Genomic DNA, 19,813 nt, shown 5'->3' with positions numbered 1-19,813 from the left:
ATACATCAGGCATCTTGATCACAAGCTGTATATAACTTTATGCACCTAAACCAGGTTTTAAACAAATATGTGAAATGATTCCCTCCTCCCTTAGACTATGCTTTCTGGCATTGTTGGGTGTGAAGAATCAACTTCCCATCATTTCTCACATTCGTTTACAATTAATTCAAACAGCTTTAACCCGCCAGCCAGTGTGAGTGGCATGCTTGGCATCTGAAAGAGTGCAGCTGACAAGAGACCTTTTTCTAGGTTGCAGCACAGGCCAATGCGTTGGACGATCAATGCAAAGAATTTTGAGGTCAACAACTTGCGATGAACCAACTTCTATTTATAACCAAGGGGGTGGGGGTGAAGTATAATAAGGCCTAGTGATTTTATGAATGTAACAATGTGTGTGTGTGTGTGTGTGTGCACGCATATAACCACCTGCTCTAGCTCGTCTTCATGTTTCCAGCGGCTTTTGTCCAAAGCTGAAAAAGCTACCACTTCCATATTTGTGAATTTCCTTAAACTATTCCTTAGGTTCAATTAAAAAAAAAAAAAAGGCAAGGGAAAGCAGGGGAAAGGATAAAGTTGGAAGTGGGCAGAGTTATTTCCTTTGATCAGGGCACGATGGAAAACCCCCTACTTGTATCATTGTTAAGATGAGTTACAGGAAATGTCATTCAGCGGCAGTGGAATCATACGCACATTTACTTTTTCTAATTGTTCATTTTTTAAAGGTGTTAATTCTCTATTAAACTCTTTTGAAGATGCAAATGAAAAATGAAACAACCAATACCAATGTCTAGGAGTGAGACATTAACATAAAAGGCTTAAGTCAGCTCAACAACTATACATACTGGTAATTTTAATACTTGCTTTCTCCTTTATATTTTCTTTGCAGTTTCTTTACATGCTGTTGAGGGGTAAAGTTAACTTAAAAGGTCCCACAAGTTGACTTTCATTATCAGGTTAGATGGAGCTAGATAGAAACAGATTTAAGATTAAACCAAGGGTGTTTGGGTTAAAATTTATAGCTGAAAGAGAACTTTTAACATATCATGTAGGATACTTCCAGACGATGCGTTTATTGAACATTGGCTCTGGTTGCACATAGCTTGCAGGCAGGTTTGACAGTGTTGGCTGTTTATCAAGTACTCATTCCAATTTGTTTGCAGGGTTATATGACATTATGTAAAGCAATTGTTATGCCATACTTTCCAGTGCATTTTCTTTGCTTTCTTTATTGCAAAGTCAGTTGATGTTTTTAAAGCAGGGAGCTGGTTTGTTGCACAAGAGTATCACATCAACTTCCATTGCACAACACAGATTTGCTGGTATGTGATTGAATCCCACTTGAAAACAGAAACATTTTGGAAGAGGACCTCATTCTGCCCCTTCTTCATGCAGGAAATCCATTGCTGTACAGTAACTACTAAAATTCTCTGCTGTAGGAAATCCAGCTCCCACCAATCAGGGAGGAAAAACATTCCTCCTTTGAAAATACAAACAGCAGCAGTTTTCATTGCCAGTGGATCCTCATGTATATGGTTTTCATGTGAGGAAAGAACAATGGGTGAAAGGACCCTTTGGGACTTGTGAAGTTTTGGTGTGTGTTTTTATATGCAGGAGAGCCACAGGTTCAGCACCTGTTACACAAGTTGCAGAATGGTGCTTTCTATGTAATACTGGTGTAATGCTCTGCATCTCTGCTCCTCCCCCTCCTCTCTCTCTCTCTCGTCTTAGTAGTCTATTGCTGCTCAGAGCGCCTGTTGCTCCCATCTATGAATGCCATCCTATTAACAGCACACAAAGTCATCTGTCCCTTGGCTTTCCAAAAACACAACCTTTGGAGCAGTTCAAATGTTCATAAACATTCTGCAATCCCTCAGTGGCGGCAGCAGAACCAGAGGTTAAAGAGGGCTAATTTCATTCAAATGAAGCCAGGGCTGTCTCAGTCAACAGCTACTGAAGATTAAAATTTGCAGGTTGTATTTACTTAAGTCCCATCCCCCTCTATTTTTGGTTTCCCCTAATGGAGTGTGAGTGTGTGTGCGCACCCGCAAAAACTGCTATTTTTATTGCAAAGCCACCAAGTTTCATTCAGTACTTCCCTTTTCTTTCTGTGACCACAGATTTTCTTAGCTGATTTATCCAACAACTGGCCATGACTTCACTAGTAGATACCAAGATAAGGCGCTGATGCTAAAAAGGGGGGTGGGGGGAGACACCAATAGAGAATAGCAGCCTCCTTAAATATAGCATGGTGAGAACGAGGCAATAAAACCAGACACTGCTCAAGAACTATTTATGTTAATTCACAAGTTGCAATTCCTGTAATTAATGCTATTTCTAGAAGAGGAAAGAATGCAGAGAAGAGCTTCCACGACGCCACAAAAGGAAGCCTGTGAGCACATGCACAGATTTTGTGGAAACTACTGTTCCCAATGAATTGTGCACAATTATTTTAAAGAGAAAATGGGTCCTGGTCTCCATGATTTTGGAAAAACCCAGGAACAGGGGCCATTTCTGCTATATTCTGCCTCTACTGTTGGGAAGCTGTAGTGCTTGGGAGTTACTCGTGCGTAATCCTGCTCCGTTTGAGCATCGGATTGCCTGGTTAAACCCTCCGGACTACGCAGCCCATATTTGCGTGGCTGCCCTTAGTCACTCGTAGAATCTGTCTGTGGGCGTTTCTTAAAGCGTTGCCAACATAAGAGTTGTTTGACGCCCAATCGTCTCCGCCTCTCACTGCGCGGGAGTCTCCTGCGCAGGGTGGGCGTGGGCAGCGGGGTGCTTGGGCTCTCCTCGCTAACTTCCAATGAAGAGTCCTGGAGCCCCTCCACCTCCCTGTCCCATTGCTCTCCTGGATCCCTGGTGTTACACTCATTCTCTTCCCCCTCTTCCCGGCTAAGTCTCCCTCTGGCGCTTGGACCTTCCCCTGCAGAATCAGAGACCCTCTCCTTCTCCCGTGCCTCTGATGGCAGTTCCCTGACAGAAGCAATATGCCTCTGAGTATCAGTGGCTGGGAATCACAAGTTGGTGAGGCAAGACAGTGACCGCCATAGGCTCAGCAAGCTGCTAGGGGAAACAAAGCTTCCCAGGGAATCTCAATTCCGAGACTGACCCAGCGGGGCTCAGAAACCCCGGAGAGCCGTGCCACAGGGCTTGCCCCTGTCCTGCAGTGGGGCAGACAGTGCATAGGCCTCTTCCCCCTCCTTACCTTCTCGTCCTGATTGTGAGTGCGGAATCAGTGAGTTGCAGGTGTTTGGGGGGGGGGGAGCACGAAGGGAGGGAAGATAGCAGTGCCCAGGAGTGAAGGCTGACCAACCTCATCTCATGGAGGGCTTCTCCCAGAAGATGCCGCCCACACCTCGGGCCCCAAGTCCGACAGGACTCCCAGTGCAGTTTAGGCCACCCACAAATTTGTCCATTTTTGCCACTAACGGGGAGCCTCTGCTGGCCATGTGGAGGGTGCACTAGAAATAACACAACCCCCCCCCCAAAAAAAAATCTGGCTCCCCTCAGCTGCAGGGTGGGCAACAGATACACAGACATATATCAAATATATAAACAATTTTTCTCTTCTTGAAAAATTGCATTTTTGTTTTTGTTTTCTGCTCCCTGCACACCACCAGCAGAGCCAGGGAAGTTGGGAAAGACACTCTGAGGGGGCTGGAACTGCAGGCCAGGAAAAGCCGCTCACCAGCCGGCTATTCCACCCTCCCCATAACCCCCCCCCACTAAAATCAAACAAAATCACATACATTTAGTCTCCCCCTCTCACTGCAAGCTGCCTGCAGGGCCAAGATTTACCATTCTCATCAACCTCACCTCAATATATTGATCCTTAAGCACCATTTCCCCTTCTCTTATTACATTTTATCTTATTTTTATGCCTCCACCATATTTTTAGTTTAGTTTTTCTCTTCAGTTTTTTTCTTGTTCCAAATTATTTATTATTTTTATTCTTTTTTATTATTGTTACTGTTCTCTCTAACTTTGAAGGTTTGTCCCCACGTTTTCAGCTTGACTTGACTTCTTATTCTTTGATAAATTATTTATTATTATTTTTTAATTGAACTCCTGGTCTTGTTCTCATTCACACAATTTTAATTTCACTTTTACTTTTTACCAAGGAAATTCCCACAACACTAAACGGATGCACACAGTCCATGTTTAAATCATGGAAGGGAAAAGTAGGAAAATTGGCCCTGACCCCACCCCCACGAATACCCCTGGCCCATCACCCACATATTCCACCATGCATCCCAAAACATCCAAATAAAGACCTGGCAAGCTAAAGGCCTATATTGCCAAACTGACTTTTATAAAAATGACAATACCTTATCAATACAGGGAATACAAGTTAGGGGACACTCCAGTAGCCCAACTGACCCATCACCAACAACAAGCCTTCTTAAAACAATCCAGCAGCAAAAGCAGCAGCCATTAGGCCATTGGCTAATTTTGAAAATCTCCTCCTAACACTGGAAGGACACAGGAAGCGGGTGGTATCTACAATATATAAAATACTACTCCAAGACACTACAGTCCCCTTCACCATGATTAAAAACCAATGGGAGCATGACATAGGATACAAAATAAACACCGCCCAATGGTAAAAAAGTGGTCTAAACCACCATTTAAATCCATTTCAGTCAAAAGAAGAGAACTTACCCTGAAACTTATCTATAGATGGTACTTAATACCACAGAAGTTGGCACTGATACACCCAGGGACCTCATCTAAATGCTGGAGAGGCTACACCTCCATAGGCAAGTACCTCCACATGTGGTGGGAATGCCCCAAAATTCATTCCTTTTGGATATCAGTGCCACAGGGAATAACTACAACAAAACAGGTCAGAACTAGCCCTATTAAATATCTTCCAGGACAACAACACACATGGATATGATAAGAAACTCTAAGTCACTTATTCTCAGCAGTGAGAAACATCGTAACAAGACACTGGAAGGACCTATTAGGAGTGAACATAGACCACTGGTACCAAAATGTATGGGAAGCTACCCTATTAGAAAAGCTAACCAACAAATTTAAACTAGCACAGGGACATGCAACGGAGGTATGGCTCCTCTTTATCACATATACAGCACAACAAGAAAATGACTTATCCCCCCAACAGAATATGTGTGATGGGATGATGAGCTGCTTGTGCGTAAAATCCTAGTCCCTCAGAGTTTGGTCAAGTCCGCAAACCTCTGTCTGTGACGGAGCGCCTTAAGCATGGCTCCGTCAGTCGCTGGCAGATTCCGACAGTGGTTGCTTTCGGAATCGTTTCCAACATAAAAGCTCCTTAACGGAAACGCGTCTTCTGGACTCTCGGCGTGACAGTTTCCAGCGAGGAGTGGGTGTCCCTATAGGAGGTCCTGAAACCTCCCCACTGTCTTCGCTGGAAGTGTCTCTGAGCCATCCCTCCTGCTCACTTTCCCTCGGAGCCCCTCCTCTCCCCCTGCTGGTTCCCTCTTCAGCTGCTGAGTCTCTCCCAACCTGTGTGAGCCCTTCCACCTCCTGTCCTTCCGATGGCAGTTCCCTGACAATATGAATCAATATGGCTAATCTGACCCAACAACACTCCCCTCCCCCCACACATGCAAACAAACTGCACTGCAACCAACTGAACACAACCAATCAAGCTCTGGACACCCTAATCTCTTGCAATGCCAATACAAATAAAAAAATATACAAATAAAGGACCTACCCACGTGGTGCTGACACAAAGTCTACACTAACATGATGCAACAGAATGAAAGAATATTACCCCCCATCTCCCTCCCCTTTCTTCCCCCCAATCACATGATGTCTATGACAATAGTGCCTCATACTGAATGTAATCAAACTGTGAAAAAGACTATGAATTGAAAATGGATACACAAGATTATTTTCCTTTATTTGCTTTGTAACACTTAAAGTCGTTAATAAAAACTAATTTAAACATTAAAATCCTGGCATTTAATTGCAATATGTTTATCTCCTCACTTCACTCCTGACCACCCAATAGAAGCACAACATGAGCAGGCATCCTTTCAGCTTCTCCAGCTGCTAAACCCAGAGGTGGATCTGAAAGAGGAAAAAGAGAAAACAAGGGTGAGAACAAGGGACCCCTCTCTCTGCCAATGCCAAAGAGGCTTAACTCTGAATATCCCATTTGCATGCCAGCCATTGCTAGACCCTTTCAAGGACGGAACCTTAGGTCAAGAATGAGAACCCTTCTAAGCCTCAGGGCTGCATCCCCACCTGGGCAACCTTGAGGGCCACATGGCACTGGTGGGTGTGGCCACAGTAAAACATGGGTGGGGCTATTCATGTTAATTTTTCCCTTGCACAATATGCTAGTTTCTACACAAACACATGCATCTCTATCCTTCATCCATGCAAAGATTTAAGGACTGGCAAGGGTTGTGAACTTCCAAGGGCGAGCGAGAGGGGCCTGGAGGGTCAGATTTGGCTCCTGGGTCAGAGGTTCTCCACCCTTGCGGAGACCTCCGACTGGTCCAGGCTAGTTGAGTGGTCTTGGACCCCCTTTCCCCCAAAAGGGAACAGACTTCTTAAGCTGCTTATTTTTTTAAAAGGGAAGAAAAACCCAAATATCTCTTTCTCACAGCCCAGTGTTACCAATTCTCATATTCCATCCCAAGTGAGTCTTCAAAGCACAAGCATTTATTAGGTTTAAAAATAGCCAAACAGTGAGGACTAGAGAACAAGTGTGCCCACTGCTCCACATTCCCCTCACTGCTCCCCATGAGCAAAGAAGGAGGACATCTCCCCAAGATTCCCCCCCCCAACAAGTGTTGAGATTGCCAATCTGCCTGGGTGAAAGGCCCAGCTTGTTTTTAGCTTGCTTCATAGCACCTTGCCCTGTTTTGGGTACTTCTACAAGCCTTGCACGTGAGGCAAAGTCCAGAGGCCTTCCCCCTACCCAACCCAACCCAACCCAACCCAACCCAACCCAACCAATAAATAATATTTATGTCTCAGGGACTGATTTGTTTTAACTGCTTGTATGTAAGTTACTCTAGGAGACTTTCTGGCAGAAGATCAGGTACAAATGCTTTTAAGAAAGAAATAAAGAAATAAAGAAAAAGAAATGATTCCTCTCTGTAGCTCCTGGTGTCTGGATATTTGGCCTCGCTTTGTGTTTCTTGCATCAGTTTTTTTTCTTACCCTCTCAGGCTGCCTCTCCAGGCCTTCTCCTTTTGACCCTTCCCCTTTTCCAACACTCTTTTCAAAAGATCATCTCCCCCAAATCTGAGGCCTCCTCCTGCTTGTTCCATGGGGAAACCTGTGGCTCGCCAGATCTCTTGTAAGACTCCATCTCCCATCAGCCCTAACCAGACTGGCCTTAGAGGCTCATGGACCAGAGCAGCTGAGAGCTAATGGCAGGCAAGATTCTTCTTCCTACCTCTGAAATTAAAAGGCAGCTCAGCCAATCATTGCCAGGCTGCACCACTGGCCAGTCCCATAAGCATTGACATCTCCCAGCAGCATACAAAACTTTCTTTGAACATTCTGGGCTTGATTTTTGATAGTGCTGATAGATTAGTGTTTTCGGTTTGTCTGTTTGCTTGTTTTATTGTACTTTATAGACACCCCTTCTCTCTGCTGAGAGATGAGGGGGAGGCTGATTTATGAAAATTTTGTTAATAAATAATACTAATAACAAGAATAACAAAAGGCACAGCTTTTGACCACCTGTGATGCTCCATATATTTTAGACTACTGCCTGGAGCTGATGGGGAGATGGGAGTCTCACAATGCCTCTGCAGGCCAAGACTGATGGGTGCTCTACCACGATGGCAAAGCTTGCTTGTGGCTCTCAGGAACTTTTCCAATGGTGGGCACACTGCTGCCTCAGTTTACTCAGGAGAGCTCTGCATTCCAAAGAGCATTTACTGAGTTCCCACTTTGTGGAGCATTCCAAAAATAGTTGGTTAAATTCCTACATTTACAAAGGAAAAAAGTGTGGGGTGAAGAATAGAAGAAATGGGCTGCCTATTTCTAAGGGAGGATCAACTCCCCGGGAGAAACACTGCCTTCTAGATCTTAAGCTTCTCATTAATGTTATTACAAGGGGAAATGAGAGAGGGAACAAAGCCCACAATCATCTCTTGCTGATTCAAAATTCAAGAAGGGATTACCATATTTAATAATATATTTCACCTCAAAAGAAGCTCTCTTTCTGGCACAAAATAAACCAAAAAAACCTACCGACAACGTGGAAGGCAGCACGAGAGAGACTTACGCATTAGACGATCCAAAGCCAAAGCCTGTAAGGGGTGGGGAGAAAAGCAATGTTAAAGGGATTATTGGATGGGTTACATTACAAAACACACATTAAGGAAAGGTGTCAGGATTCCATCAGCACAGTTTCTCTCTGCCCCCTAACCAGTATCCAATCACTCCAGTTCTCCAATCTAGTGTTTAACTCTAACCCGCAACCAAAGCTCTTCTTTTAATTCATACACAGAGGAAGCTGCCTTCTAAAGAGTCAGACCATTGGGTCCATATAGCTCAGTACTGTCAACTGTTAGCAGCTTCTCTGTGGTGATTCCCAGCAACTGGGGACACCTTCCCTCTGACAGGAGAGGTAGAACACAGCCTAATTCCTCCTTGAATTTGTCTAACCCCCTTTTAGAGCCGTCCAAGTTAGTGGCTGTAACTATTTCTTGTGAGAGCAAATTTTAATTATGGGCTGTGTGAAGGAGGACTTCCATTTTCCCTGTTCTGAGAAAAAATTCCTCAAAACATCTAAGAACCAGGTGGAGGACAAGGACAAGGGGATGGAAACTCTGCACATGCTCATGAGCAGACTTTGCAAACTCCTACTCAGAAGGTGCAGAGAGCAATAAGCCCGAGAAATGAATGGCAGCGGAAGGTTTCTGGGTTTGGGGGCTTAACATCAGCTTTGGTGTGTTTTGTAAATTGCTAAAAATATTTAAACAATTTATGTACAGTGGTACCTCGGGTTAAGTACTTAATTCATTCCAGAGGTCCGTTCTTAACCTGAAACTGTTCTTAACCTGAAGCACCACTTTAGCTAATGGGGCCTCCTGCTGCCGCTGCACCGCCGGAGCACGATTTCTGTTCTCATCCTGAAGCAAAGTTCTTAACCTGAAGCATTATTTCTGGGTTAGCGGAGTCTGTAACCTGAAGTGTATGTAACCTGAGGTACCACTGTAATGCTTAACTGCAATTGTCTCTAGGTGGTTAAAAAGGCTCTAACCCTTACATAAAGGTTTTAAAAGTGTGGTTTAAAATATACATTTATTTCTATTTTCCCACCCCCAAAGGGGAATGAAAGGAAGTACGCTGGATACAGTTATGTCCCTCAGTCTCTCCAACAGAGAGCCAGTGTGGTGTAGCCAGTTAAAAGTGTTGGACTAGGGTTTAAATCCCCGCTCGGCCACAAAGTTCACTGGGTGTGACCTTGGGCCAGTCATTGCCTCTCAGCCTAACCTACCTCACAGGGTTGTTGTGAGTGGTCGAATGAGGGAGAGAAACCATGTACACCACCCTGAGCAACTTGGAGAGAAGGGTGGGGCATAAATGCAATAAAAAATTAAAAAGCAACCCCTGCTCCCCTTTAAGATACGATTAAGCTTGGTTTGCATCTGAAATCCAGCCCCTAACAGTTTATGACTGACCAAGTGCTGAAACTCCCACTTCTCCAAGCTCCCTCCTATTTAGGGTCAAGAACAGCTCATACCTCCTCCTCCACTCGACCCGAAACTGGAGAAGCCAGTGCCTTGTGTGCCAAAACCCGTGGGCTGCTGAGAGAGTGATCCAAAGGTAGGGGTGTTCTGGCTTGCCAGCGTTCCGAATGACACTGTGTTGGCTGTGCCGCCAAACCTGTGGAACAGAGAGCAGGAGCAAGCAGTGGGTTAAAGAGGGTGTGGCTTTTAAAAAAGATAAGTGATGCAAAAAGAGCTCGATGAAGGCAGAAATCCACAATCAGCCAACTTGGCTGCTATGAATGGCAAGGGAGGCCATGTTGGTACTGCTGCCTGGATTGGTGTTTTGCCCGGACAGAGTCTTCTCAATGGTGGCTCCCCGTTGGTGGAATGCCCTCCTTGGTGTGGTGCATCTGCCCTCCTTTTATTAACAGAGCCACCCACCTGCCAATCAACTGACATCGCAATGACATCAGGCAATGGGGTGCTTTGAAATCCCCATAATGAGGACTTCAAAGCACTGTACAAGGCTGGTAAATAGACTAGCACAGTGTGGTGCAGTACCACTGATCAGCTAATGGTCAAGGTTTCAATGCACTAAGCAGGGGCTCCCTGGGTTTGGTTCTTTGCAAGCCCCAAAGATCAGCTGGCAGCAACAGCCCCATGGAGCTCGAAGTAAGCTGATAGGAACTGCTTGACTTCCAATCCCAGCTCACTTTGCTATCACAGTTCTCCATGGGGAACTCTGTAGTGCAGCCAATCCTAACCAGCTTGGTGATTTGCAATGAAAGCAAGCTTCCCTGGCTTTAAGGTTCCTGACTGCACAATGGCAGCTGTCCCTTGCACAGGTGGGTGGGGTTTGGGGGAAATTGTATAATTCATTGCTGTTACCTGCCCCAGGACCTTCTGGCAAAGGGTAAGTAAGAAATCTGATGAAAGAAATCAATATAATGAAATGTAGTGAAATGAAGGGTGGCTTGCAGAATATTTATTCAAATGAAGAAAGAAAAACGGGGCACCTGGATATCACTGCAAACCCCCCTCCCAAGACCCTGTTGTTTTGTTGTTGCTTTTGTTGTTGTGGCTTACCCGAATCCTCCAGCGTTGGCAGCTGCCGTCCCCTCTCCGAAGACTTTGCCTCCCGTCGAGCCCAGAGGGCTTGCAAAGGCTGGGGCTGAACCGAATGCTGGCACCCCTCCGAACCCGGGGGAGCCCCCAAAAGTGGGAGGGCTGCCGAACACAGGAGCAGCTCCAAAGCCACCTGAGCAAACACAGAGGCAAACAAAGGGAAAAAAAGGAAAGGGACATACACAAGCAAAAGAATAAATAAAAAGTCAAAATAACAGAGAGAGAGAGAAAGGCAAGGCAAGAAGAGCAAAGAAAGAAGAAATCAGAGTTAGGTCATTTCCCAGTGCAGAAGGTCCACAGACCAGAACTTGCGGGGGAGAGGGGCTTTATTTGTGCTGCAGAAGTAATGGGACCCTGACACACTTCCAAAAGCCCCCATTTCATCCTAGAAAACATGAAGTCAGTAAACATTACAAAATACCCTCTGCCCTCCTTTTTTAAGGTGCAACTAAAAAAAGGAAATTTTTTGGGGGGGCAATAGTCTGATGAGTCCTCTCTGGTTTTGGCCTCTTGGGCAAAGCAAAGAACGTAGATCAGGCTCAACACCTTTTTGGATGCCAGAACTCACGATTTTGAACTCTCTCTGTAAGAGACTCTTTGTGTGTGTGTGTGTGTGTGTGTGTGTGTGTGTGTGTGTGTGTGTGAGAGAGAGAGAGAGAGAGAGAGAGAGAGAGAGAGAGAGAGAAGCATTGCTTAATTCAAGAGGCAAAAGTGGGAATGGGGTGGGGGTGGGGAAGCAGAAAGGAACAGCTTTAGGCAGAGGAAGGCCTTAGCTAGCGTTTTCCTCTTTTTCTTTTAGAGTTGCAGTCTATGTCTGCAAAGGAGAAGTGCTCTATCGGATTTACAACACTGCATTCCCCCCAAGTTCCCATCTAAGGGGAACCTCAACCTCCTGCTGGCCTTCATTCGAGAGAGTCCGGATGTGCCCGAGAACTGCAAATCGGCAACCATCACCCCCAACTCTCCACTCCCCCCCCACAAGAATGCACCAAAAAGAGAGAGAGAGAAAGAGAGAGGGTTTGGGGATGGGGGAGTTTGTCATTAAGAGCTGCCTTCTTCACCCTCCGTACAGCACTTACTGCAAAAGGGGTGGCTAGATTCTGCAGGCATGTCCTTAAGAAGAAAAACCTTGGACATGAATTAAAAGAAAAACAGGCCAAGAACGCCCGCTCTAGAGCGCCTGCATGAAAAAGCAGCAGTTGCTGCTGCCGCCAGCAGCAGCAGCTCTCAGCAAAAGATGGGGAAAAGGAGGGGGGAAGCTATAGCAGTTGCTAAGGTAGCTGTTTTCTGATGTTGCCAGCAAAACTGCAACCATTTCAGCACAGCGGTGTGTTGCACCCTAGAGGCAAGCTATCCACACACCCCTGACCTGCCACAAGCAGACCAGGAGGAAAGCAAGACATTCCCAAGTCTATGATGCCATTTCCTGTCGCCCCACTTTCATTTTAACCAATGCCAAGAATTATTTATTTATCAGTGTTTGCACATTACTCTTCCGTTCCAGCCCCTGAAAAAGGCTCCTAGAGCAGCCTGTATCTGTGAAATCAACTGAAAACAAGGCTGGCTTACAAGCTTTAAAAAGAAAAGAAACACATGACAAACGAGGAAAATGGGACAAGAAGGGAAGAGGAAAAAAGGAAATCTGGGCACCAGTTCTTAAACAGCCATTCTTATAAGGACCAGCTGGCTTGATGGAGCTGGTATTCTGTCAGAGCTGATGGGATGAGCCCTGCTTCCCATCTCTCCTACTGAGGCAGCCTAATGGGAATGACTGGTGACAGCTGAGGGAGGGGGGTCTTTATCCCCCCCCAAAAAAAGGTTATTTTCTGAACTGCTTTTCAGGGCCATGCTTTCACAAAGAAACGTACGTAAAAAAAGGAGAGACTAGGTGTATGGGAAATAAAAAGTATTCAAGGTCTGCTTGAAAGTCTGCTTGCAGCTTCTCTCAGACAGCCAGTAACATCTCGGCCCTTTCCTAGGAATGCAAAAAAACCCTTGGGCACGATTCACACTGGGAGTGACATCATCACACACCATCTTTTGAGCCTCTCCTGTAAAAACAAACTCACGGCTCACACAAGAAGTGTGTGACACTGAGCCAAGAACTGAACCAATTTGTTTGCCTTCAGCTCACCAACATGACAGCAGGTACAAATCTGGCTAGTGGGAAGGAATGTGTGATGGAGCCTTTCTGGTGGTGGCCTCTTCGCCTATGTAACTTCCTTCTCTGGGAGAGACATTTGTTTCCACCCCCATTTTCTTCAGACACACCTTTTCCAATTCACCTTTGGTTAGGAAGCTGGTGGGGCGTTAGAATACCCTCCCCTATTGTCAGCATGATGGCATCTGATGACACAGGCTGACTTGACAGTCGGTGGGGATGGGTGCTGTTTTTGTGTGTTTATGCTGCTCTTTTTTTAGCTTTTGGAAATTTCCAACTCTGTGTGGTTTTGAAGACCAGAGCCGCAATGCTGTTATTTAATTGTGTTTTGTGTTACAATTTTTATTTATTTATCTGCAACTCCCTTCGAAACGGTCTTGGTCCTGCAAAGCAGCATAAAATAATAATATTCTAAAGTAAAAGAGGAAAGCCAAAGAAAGCAGCCCTGTTGGGTCAGACGAAAAGCCCATCATTACAGGGGTGGATAACATCAGGTCTGGGGGACAAATGTAGCCCCTCCAAGGGCTCCCCTGCCTAGTCCTTGGGACTCTCCACAGACAACACACACAACCCCACTTTGCAGCTTCCTTGGCCAAAATGTGCCCTTGAACTCTGACAATGCCTTTTGCTTGCCTGGATGGAGAACAGCAAGTGGATGTGAGAAGAAACCTTCCTACAGGGACAAATGTCCCTATAAAGGGACAATTGATTAAGGGCCTCAGACGTGAGGAATCCAGGCTGAGAACTGATAGGCTGATGGATATTTTCTGGGGATCGAAACCGGGAAGGGGGGGGGCGAGAGTTTTGGAATCCAAAGGGTGTATAATTATATCTTGTTTTATGTTATTATGTTTTTTTTTCTTTAATTAGTTTAAAAATTGGAAAATTTGTGGAAGGGAACGTGGTTCGACCTTAGAAAAGGATGTAAATGATGAGCATTGTGGTTTAACTGAGGTTTACAGGTTAAATTTGGTTAATTAAGAAGAATTAAGTAAAATATTAATAAGGTAAAAGTTGGAGATAAGAACTTGCTGAGTTAACTACTGGAATTAGGATGCAAGAAGGGGAGGTGTGGGGAAGTCAGGGAAAGTGGTTAAGAAATTAAGGATTTGAAATTATGCATGTTTGTCTTTGTGTTTGTGTGTCTGTGTTATGTATTGTGTATGTTTATATAAACTGTGAAAACCCAATAAATTTTTTATAAAAAAATAAAAATAAAGGGACAATTGATAATCATTGCTCCACCCACTATTGCCTTTGGACCTCTCCAGCACCGGCATGCAGCCCTTGGGCTTAGAAAGTGTCCATACCCCATGCCAATCCAGTCCAAAACTCCGTTTTCCCACATAGTGGGCTGTCAAATGCATCCTGGAGGCCCATAAGTAGGATGGAAACCAAAGCCCACTCTTCCATTGTCTGCCGCCTAGCATGCTAACAACTGTGGACAACCTTTGCCCTCCTTCATGAATTTCTCCACTGCCCATTAAAGACCACCAAGACAGCTTGTGGCAGAAAATTCCACAGATTAAATTCTGCATTGTCCAAAGAATTAATTTCTTTAGTCTGTCCTGAATCTACTGTCTAACAACTTGAGTTTGAGTATTACGGAAAAGGAAGTGGGGAATCCTATATCCCTCTCCTCCACACCATGAATAATTTGATATGTCTCTATTGTACCTATGCATCAAGTGTAGGTATGATGGAACAGTGGTGAGAAACGAGTGGCCCTTCAGACATGGCTGGACAACAACTCCCATCATTCCTGACCACTGTGTCCTGCTGGCTGATGGAAGCTGGAGTCCAATGACATCTGGAGGGCCACAGGTTTCCCATCCTTGGGATAGAAGCTGGGGGGGGGGGATCAATTAAAAGAAAGCAACACCCAACCCCTAAGTTCCCTCTTAGGAAAGGTGCCACTTATGATCATTCTGGCTGACCTTCTCTTTTTTGACCCAAAAAACCCACATCTGCACACTGGCTCTGTTCACAGGTGATGCATGACAAGTCAGAACAAGTTATTGCCTTATTGGGAACAAGAGGCATGCTTCTGCTGAGTTGTCTGATCACTCCTCACTTTGCTCTTACCCTGGCATGAGACAGGAGAAACAAGTCAGGAAGCCACAACTAAGACTGGCTTCCTGTAGCATCCAAAGCTGAGGCTGGGGTTTGCTTTTCCCACACAAGGTAGGTTTTGAAAGCAAACGAAGAACCATGGTTGAAGGCTGTGGCTTGTGAATCTGACTTGCGAGGGGAAAACAAACCACACAGGTTTGTCATAGTAAGCCAAGCTTAACTGTGCCCTCTTGGTATGCTTCTCCTGCTTGCACCAGAGGGAGCAGCCAAGTGAGAGCAACCAGGCTGGGCAGGGTTCACTTCCTGCTAAACCACGGTTTACTGGAACACACAATCATCACCTGCATTTCAACTGAGGCTGCCCTGCAGATGTACATAGAGGAATCATGATTCCGGCTACTCCTATTTTCTGTCCATTTGCCAATAATCCCTGGCATGGAATTAACTCCCCTCCCCCAGTCTTCCATGCAGCTCACATTTTTTACTGTTTTACGTGTACACTTTTCAACACACACTTCCATCTTATTAACAGGCTGCCTGTCTGCTAAAAGAATTGCCTACCAATATAGCTCCTTGCTGTTTTTGACTGGAGGTGCATTTTAATACCCTGGGTGAAATTCCAGTCCCGACCAATGTAACAGATACTACCCGGTTGTAAACACAACTGTCTGGGGGGGGGGGGGAGAGAGAGCTGCAGCTGAATTATTTAGCGGAGATTAGAGATCCAGTGACACTTTTGTCCATGAGCCATTGGACATTACCAATGTCCTCCAAGTTTCGTGGGAACCAACGCGTGTATTGCAAGTTAAGAACATAAGAAGAGCCTGGTTGCTGCACTAGGCTATAAGTCTAGCTGGCGCAATATCCTGTTCTCACTGTGGCCGACCAGATGCCCCAGTGAGAAGCTTGCAAGCAAGACTTGAGTGCAGCACTGCTCTCCCCTCTTGCAATTCTCAGCAACTAGTATTCAGAGTCAAACTGCCTCCGATAGCACTATATATCATGTTCTACCGTAAGGGGACCTGCGGCATGCAAAGCAGGTGCTCAGCCACTGAGCTGTGGTCATTTCCTTTCTGCCATCCACCAGTACCAGTGGCACAGGGAACCAGCCACCTGATCTACAGAGCTCCTGGTCTGAGCTGCAGAGCACCCTGATATGAATTTAAGAAGAGCCTGGCTGCTGGATCAGGCCAAAGGCCCATCTAAATCCACCATGCTATTCTCACAGTGGTCAACCAGATGACCCAAAAGGAAGCCTGACAGCAGGACATAAGCACAACCATTAAAAGTCACAGCATACAAGGGTCACCCATCCTTTTGGGCCCTGTGGTAACACTAATATAGTATTGAGGGCACCATCCTCGATGGTTGCTTCTCCCCACCCTCCTTTTGGGTCAGTTCACTACATATCTAGAGAAATATGTGATCTACAATTTGATGACAACAGTGGTGGGGAAAGACCTATAAAAAGAAGAAGACCTGTTTTACCATAATCAACACTTGTGTACATGGTTGCCTCCTCCCTCCCTCTGTGCATGTGTCTGACTCCACTTTCTCCCCTGACTCCTGCAGCACCCCGCTTTCTCTCCCCTCACTGCCTCTCAGTTGTTCTCTTTTCCTCTCAACACGCTTTGCACCTCCTGGCTGCACAGTTTTCTGTTCGGCAGCCAATCTGAGCCTTGAAAAGAAGAAAGAAGTGAAAAGTGGAAGGGAGAACGCGAGAGCATTAGAAGTGTCTGGCTGCTGTATCAGGCAAGTGGCTCATCTTGCCCTGTATCAGGTTCCCACAAGGCCCAACCGGAAGCCACAAGGGAAAACCCACAAGAAAACTCAAAGCCAATGTCCCCTACGTGGTGATGTGTAAGTTGGCCTAGAACACAAGATCTGATGTAACTATTGTTCAAAAGGCAGGAGGATCTTCCCCATGCTAGAAGAACAAATTCTCCCCATTTCTCCCCATAGTGGGGAAAGCTTGGTTGTAGAGCATCCACTCTACATGCAGAAGGTCCCAGGTTCAATCCCTAGCATCTCTAGGTAGAGCTGGGAATGTCCCCTGCCTGAAACCCTGGGAGAAGGGCCATTTCTGCCAGTGAGCACTGACTCTACTGGGGCAGATAGACCAAAGGGTCTGACTTGGCAGAAGGCAGCTTCCTATGTTCACAAGAAGAAACAATAGACAAACTAATACCTGCTTTAGTCGGGCTGGAGAACCCAAAGCCTTGAGATGCCACGCTCCCTCCACCAGAGCTGAATGTGCCCATCGGCTTCTGCTCGCCAAAGGAGGCGGTGGTGCCAAATCCAAAGGTCTTGGCACCGCTGTTTCCAAAAAGGCTTGATGTATCTGGGGCAGGGAGAAACGAGAGTCTTTTCTTACATACCAGAAAAAGGCCCGCCTCCCCCCAAAAGTGCCCAAAGCCCAATGGGGGGGGGAGACACAATGAGGACCAGGGGTTTAAGATGGCACATGTCGCCGCTTGCCTATGGTGAGAAAGAATTGGCACCAGATGAACAGCATATTTTCTGGAAATGTAAAGACTCCCCCCCCCTTTTTCATTGAACTTCAGGACCATTAGACTTATTATCTGAACTGCTACTGCTGCTATACCACATGCACACATATACACTCCCTGTGAAGATTGTATGGAATTCTCTTCCTGGTCAAATAAGCTAGACACACTGGGATGTTTTTCCTCCCCTCTGCACTATTTGGCTTTCTGGGCTCCCTCAAGCCACCTGCTTTTCAGAAGAGGTTGACCATCTGAACCAGCAACAACCAGTCTGGAATCAAAGAAGTGATGTCTGCAGGAGGGGGGGGGGCTTTGTATCAAACTGCCCATCTTAAAATGTGAATACTGAACGTCATTACACCACAGAAAAGGGCAGGGTGGCCCCTCTATGAAGAGCAAGAGAAAATTTTTTAATGACAACAGTCTATTGATAGCCACCAATGAAAAAATTACCACCTTATCATGGATGCCAGGAATCAGTCACATGTAATAAGCAGAAAAATAGGGTTCTGAGAGCAGCCCCAATGCTATCACTTGAAGGCCCAATTGGGCCTACCTCCCTGATGGGTTGAGCAAAAGGGCTACAGATGAAGCCACACCATTCTGGATTCAGGACACTAGGGCTACTTGTTCCTGCATTATCAGCAAAGGAGTAAGACAGGTGCACTATAATGTGCACAAAGAGAGAGTATAAAGCCTGTCTTCTCAAAGTGCCTCTACATTTATGTCCAGTTATGGCTCACAGAAGTGAAAGCCTCACTGATCTTCAGAATCAGAATCCTCTTTCAAACCCCAGGAAAGTTCAAAGTGTTGTGAGTGTGTGGAAACTTTTCTTTACCACTCAAGGATAAGGCACATGCGTATGTTCCTAGATCTATTTGTCCTTAGATTTAGGGGACTGGGCTCAAGACTGCAGCTTCTTTCTGAACCCAGCCCCCTTTTATTAATTGTGTGCTTGTGTGTGTGTGTGAGACAGAGAGAGAGAGAGAGAGAGAGAGAGAGAGAGAGAGAGAGAGAGAGAGAGAGAATACATATATTTCTGGATTATTCACTACATTAATTTGGATATAATAATAATAATAATAATAATAATAATAATAATAATAATTTGTAAGAATATTAACAAATCATCAACTCATAAGAAAAATATCTTGGTGGTGTACAAAAAAATTACATTATACAATCAAGTGCACCGACTAGCCTCCCGCATTGAGGGGGCACGGTGGTGCGTGACATCATACACCCCTCTGCACGACCTGCCCCTGCCCGCCTGGCAGCAGCAGGATATAAGATGGACAGAGGGCGATTGCCCCTCTCCACACGTCCCAGCCCCACCCAGCACATGAGTGCTCTCCCGGTGGCATCAGGTGGCAGGGAAGGGCGGCCTGCTTAACGCTGGCGGGGCCCAGCCCCCTGCCCACAAATACTGAGGGGACTGAAGCTCTTTCCGCCCCCTATAGTTGGCTGATCATAATGCAGAAAAGAATGACCACTGCTGAATCAAATTAATGCCCTAAAAGTGCTCAGTGGCAGAAAAGCATTTTCAGCAGGTGACAAAATGTCAAAACTGTAGGTACTCATCTAATTTCAATAGGAACAAGGTTGCAAAATACTGGCGCCACTACATTAAAAAGCCTTAGTTTGCACTGGAGCTAAATCAGGGAGAGGAACCTCTTTCAGATCAAGGGCTACTTTCCCTTCTGGACAACCTTCCTGGGGCCGCATGCCAGGGTGGAAAGGGCCAGTGGCAAATGTGGTGGAGCAACGAATGGCAATTCTGCTTTTGTACAGTAGGCTAGTTTCTACACACCTTCACATACACAGACCCCTCTCTATCCTCCAACAGGGCAAGCAAGAGGCATGATCAGAGTTCAAGGACACATTGCAGCCAGGCAAACACACTCAAGGAGGGTGTGAAGTAGGGTTGGGGTGGGGTGGGGACTTGGGAGGGTTAAGAGTGCTGAGGGTTGTTAAGTCACCCTTCTTCCCCTCCTGGAGTGGTTTTTACAATCAATCTTTCTTCCCAGGGAACTCTGGGAACTGTAGCTCTATGAGGTGGGACAGCAGTCTCCTAACAACTCTGAGCACCCTGAACAAACTACAGTTCCCAGAATTCTTTGGGGGAAGCCATGACTGTTCAAAGTGGGACCATAGTGCTTTAAGTGTATGGTGAGAATGGGGCCTTTGGCAAAGACAGAAATGGAAACACAACTTAACACAAAAGTTAAAACACCTCTAAAAGGCCTGACAAGACCTATCTCACATCCAGC

General features: G+C 45.8%; 1 protein-coding gene across 7 annotated transcripts in view; it reads right to left on the bottom strand.

Moving 5' to 3' along the window:
- Nucleotides 1-5,868: 5,868 nt before the first annotated feature.
- The window catches only part of NUP214 (nucleoporin 214), an 83,967-nt gene continuing 70,022 nt past the window's right edge, over nt 5,869-19,813 (bottom strand). For 5 of the 7 annotated variants that reach the window (XM_081180069.1, XM_081180071.1, XM_081180070.1 and 2 more), the window contains 5 exons: nt 17,225-17,377; nt 10,764-10,935; nt 9,710-9,852; nt 8,246-8,270; nt 5,869-6,063 (listed from right to left, as the gene is read on the bottom strand). In XM_081180069.1, coding sequence (XP_081036195.1) covers nt 6,030-6,063; nt 8,246-8,270; nt 9,710-9,852; nt 10,764-10,935; nt 17,225-17,377 — 527 coding nt within the window. In that variant the 3' untranslated portion in view covers nt 5,869-6,029. Of the gene's footprint in view, nt 6,064-8,211; nt 8,271-9,709; nt 9,853-10,763; nt 10,936-17,224; nt 17,378-19,813 lie in introns of all 7 variants that reach the window. The other 2 variants (XM_081180072.1, XM_081180073.1) reach the window with 2 other exon arrangements.

This window comes from Podarcis bocagei (genome assembly GCF_964188305.1).
Source record: "Podarcis bocagei genome assembly, chromosome: Z".
Taxonomy (NCBI): Eukaryota; Metazoa; Chordata; class Lepidosauria; order Squamata; family Lacertidae; genus Podarcis; species Podarcis bocagei.
The sequence above is the reverse complement of the archived record's forward strand: the minus strand, read 5'-3'. Positions and strand labels throughout refer to the sequence as shown.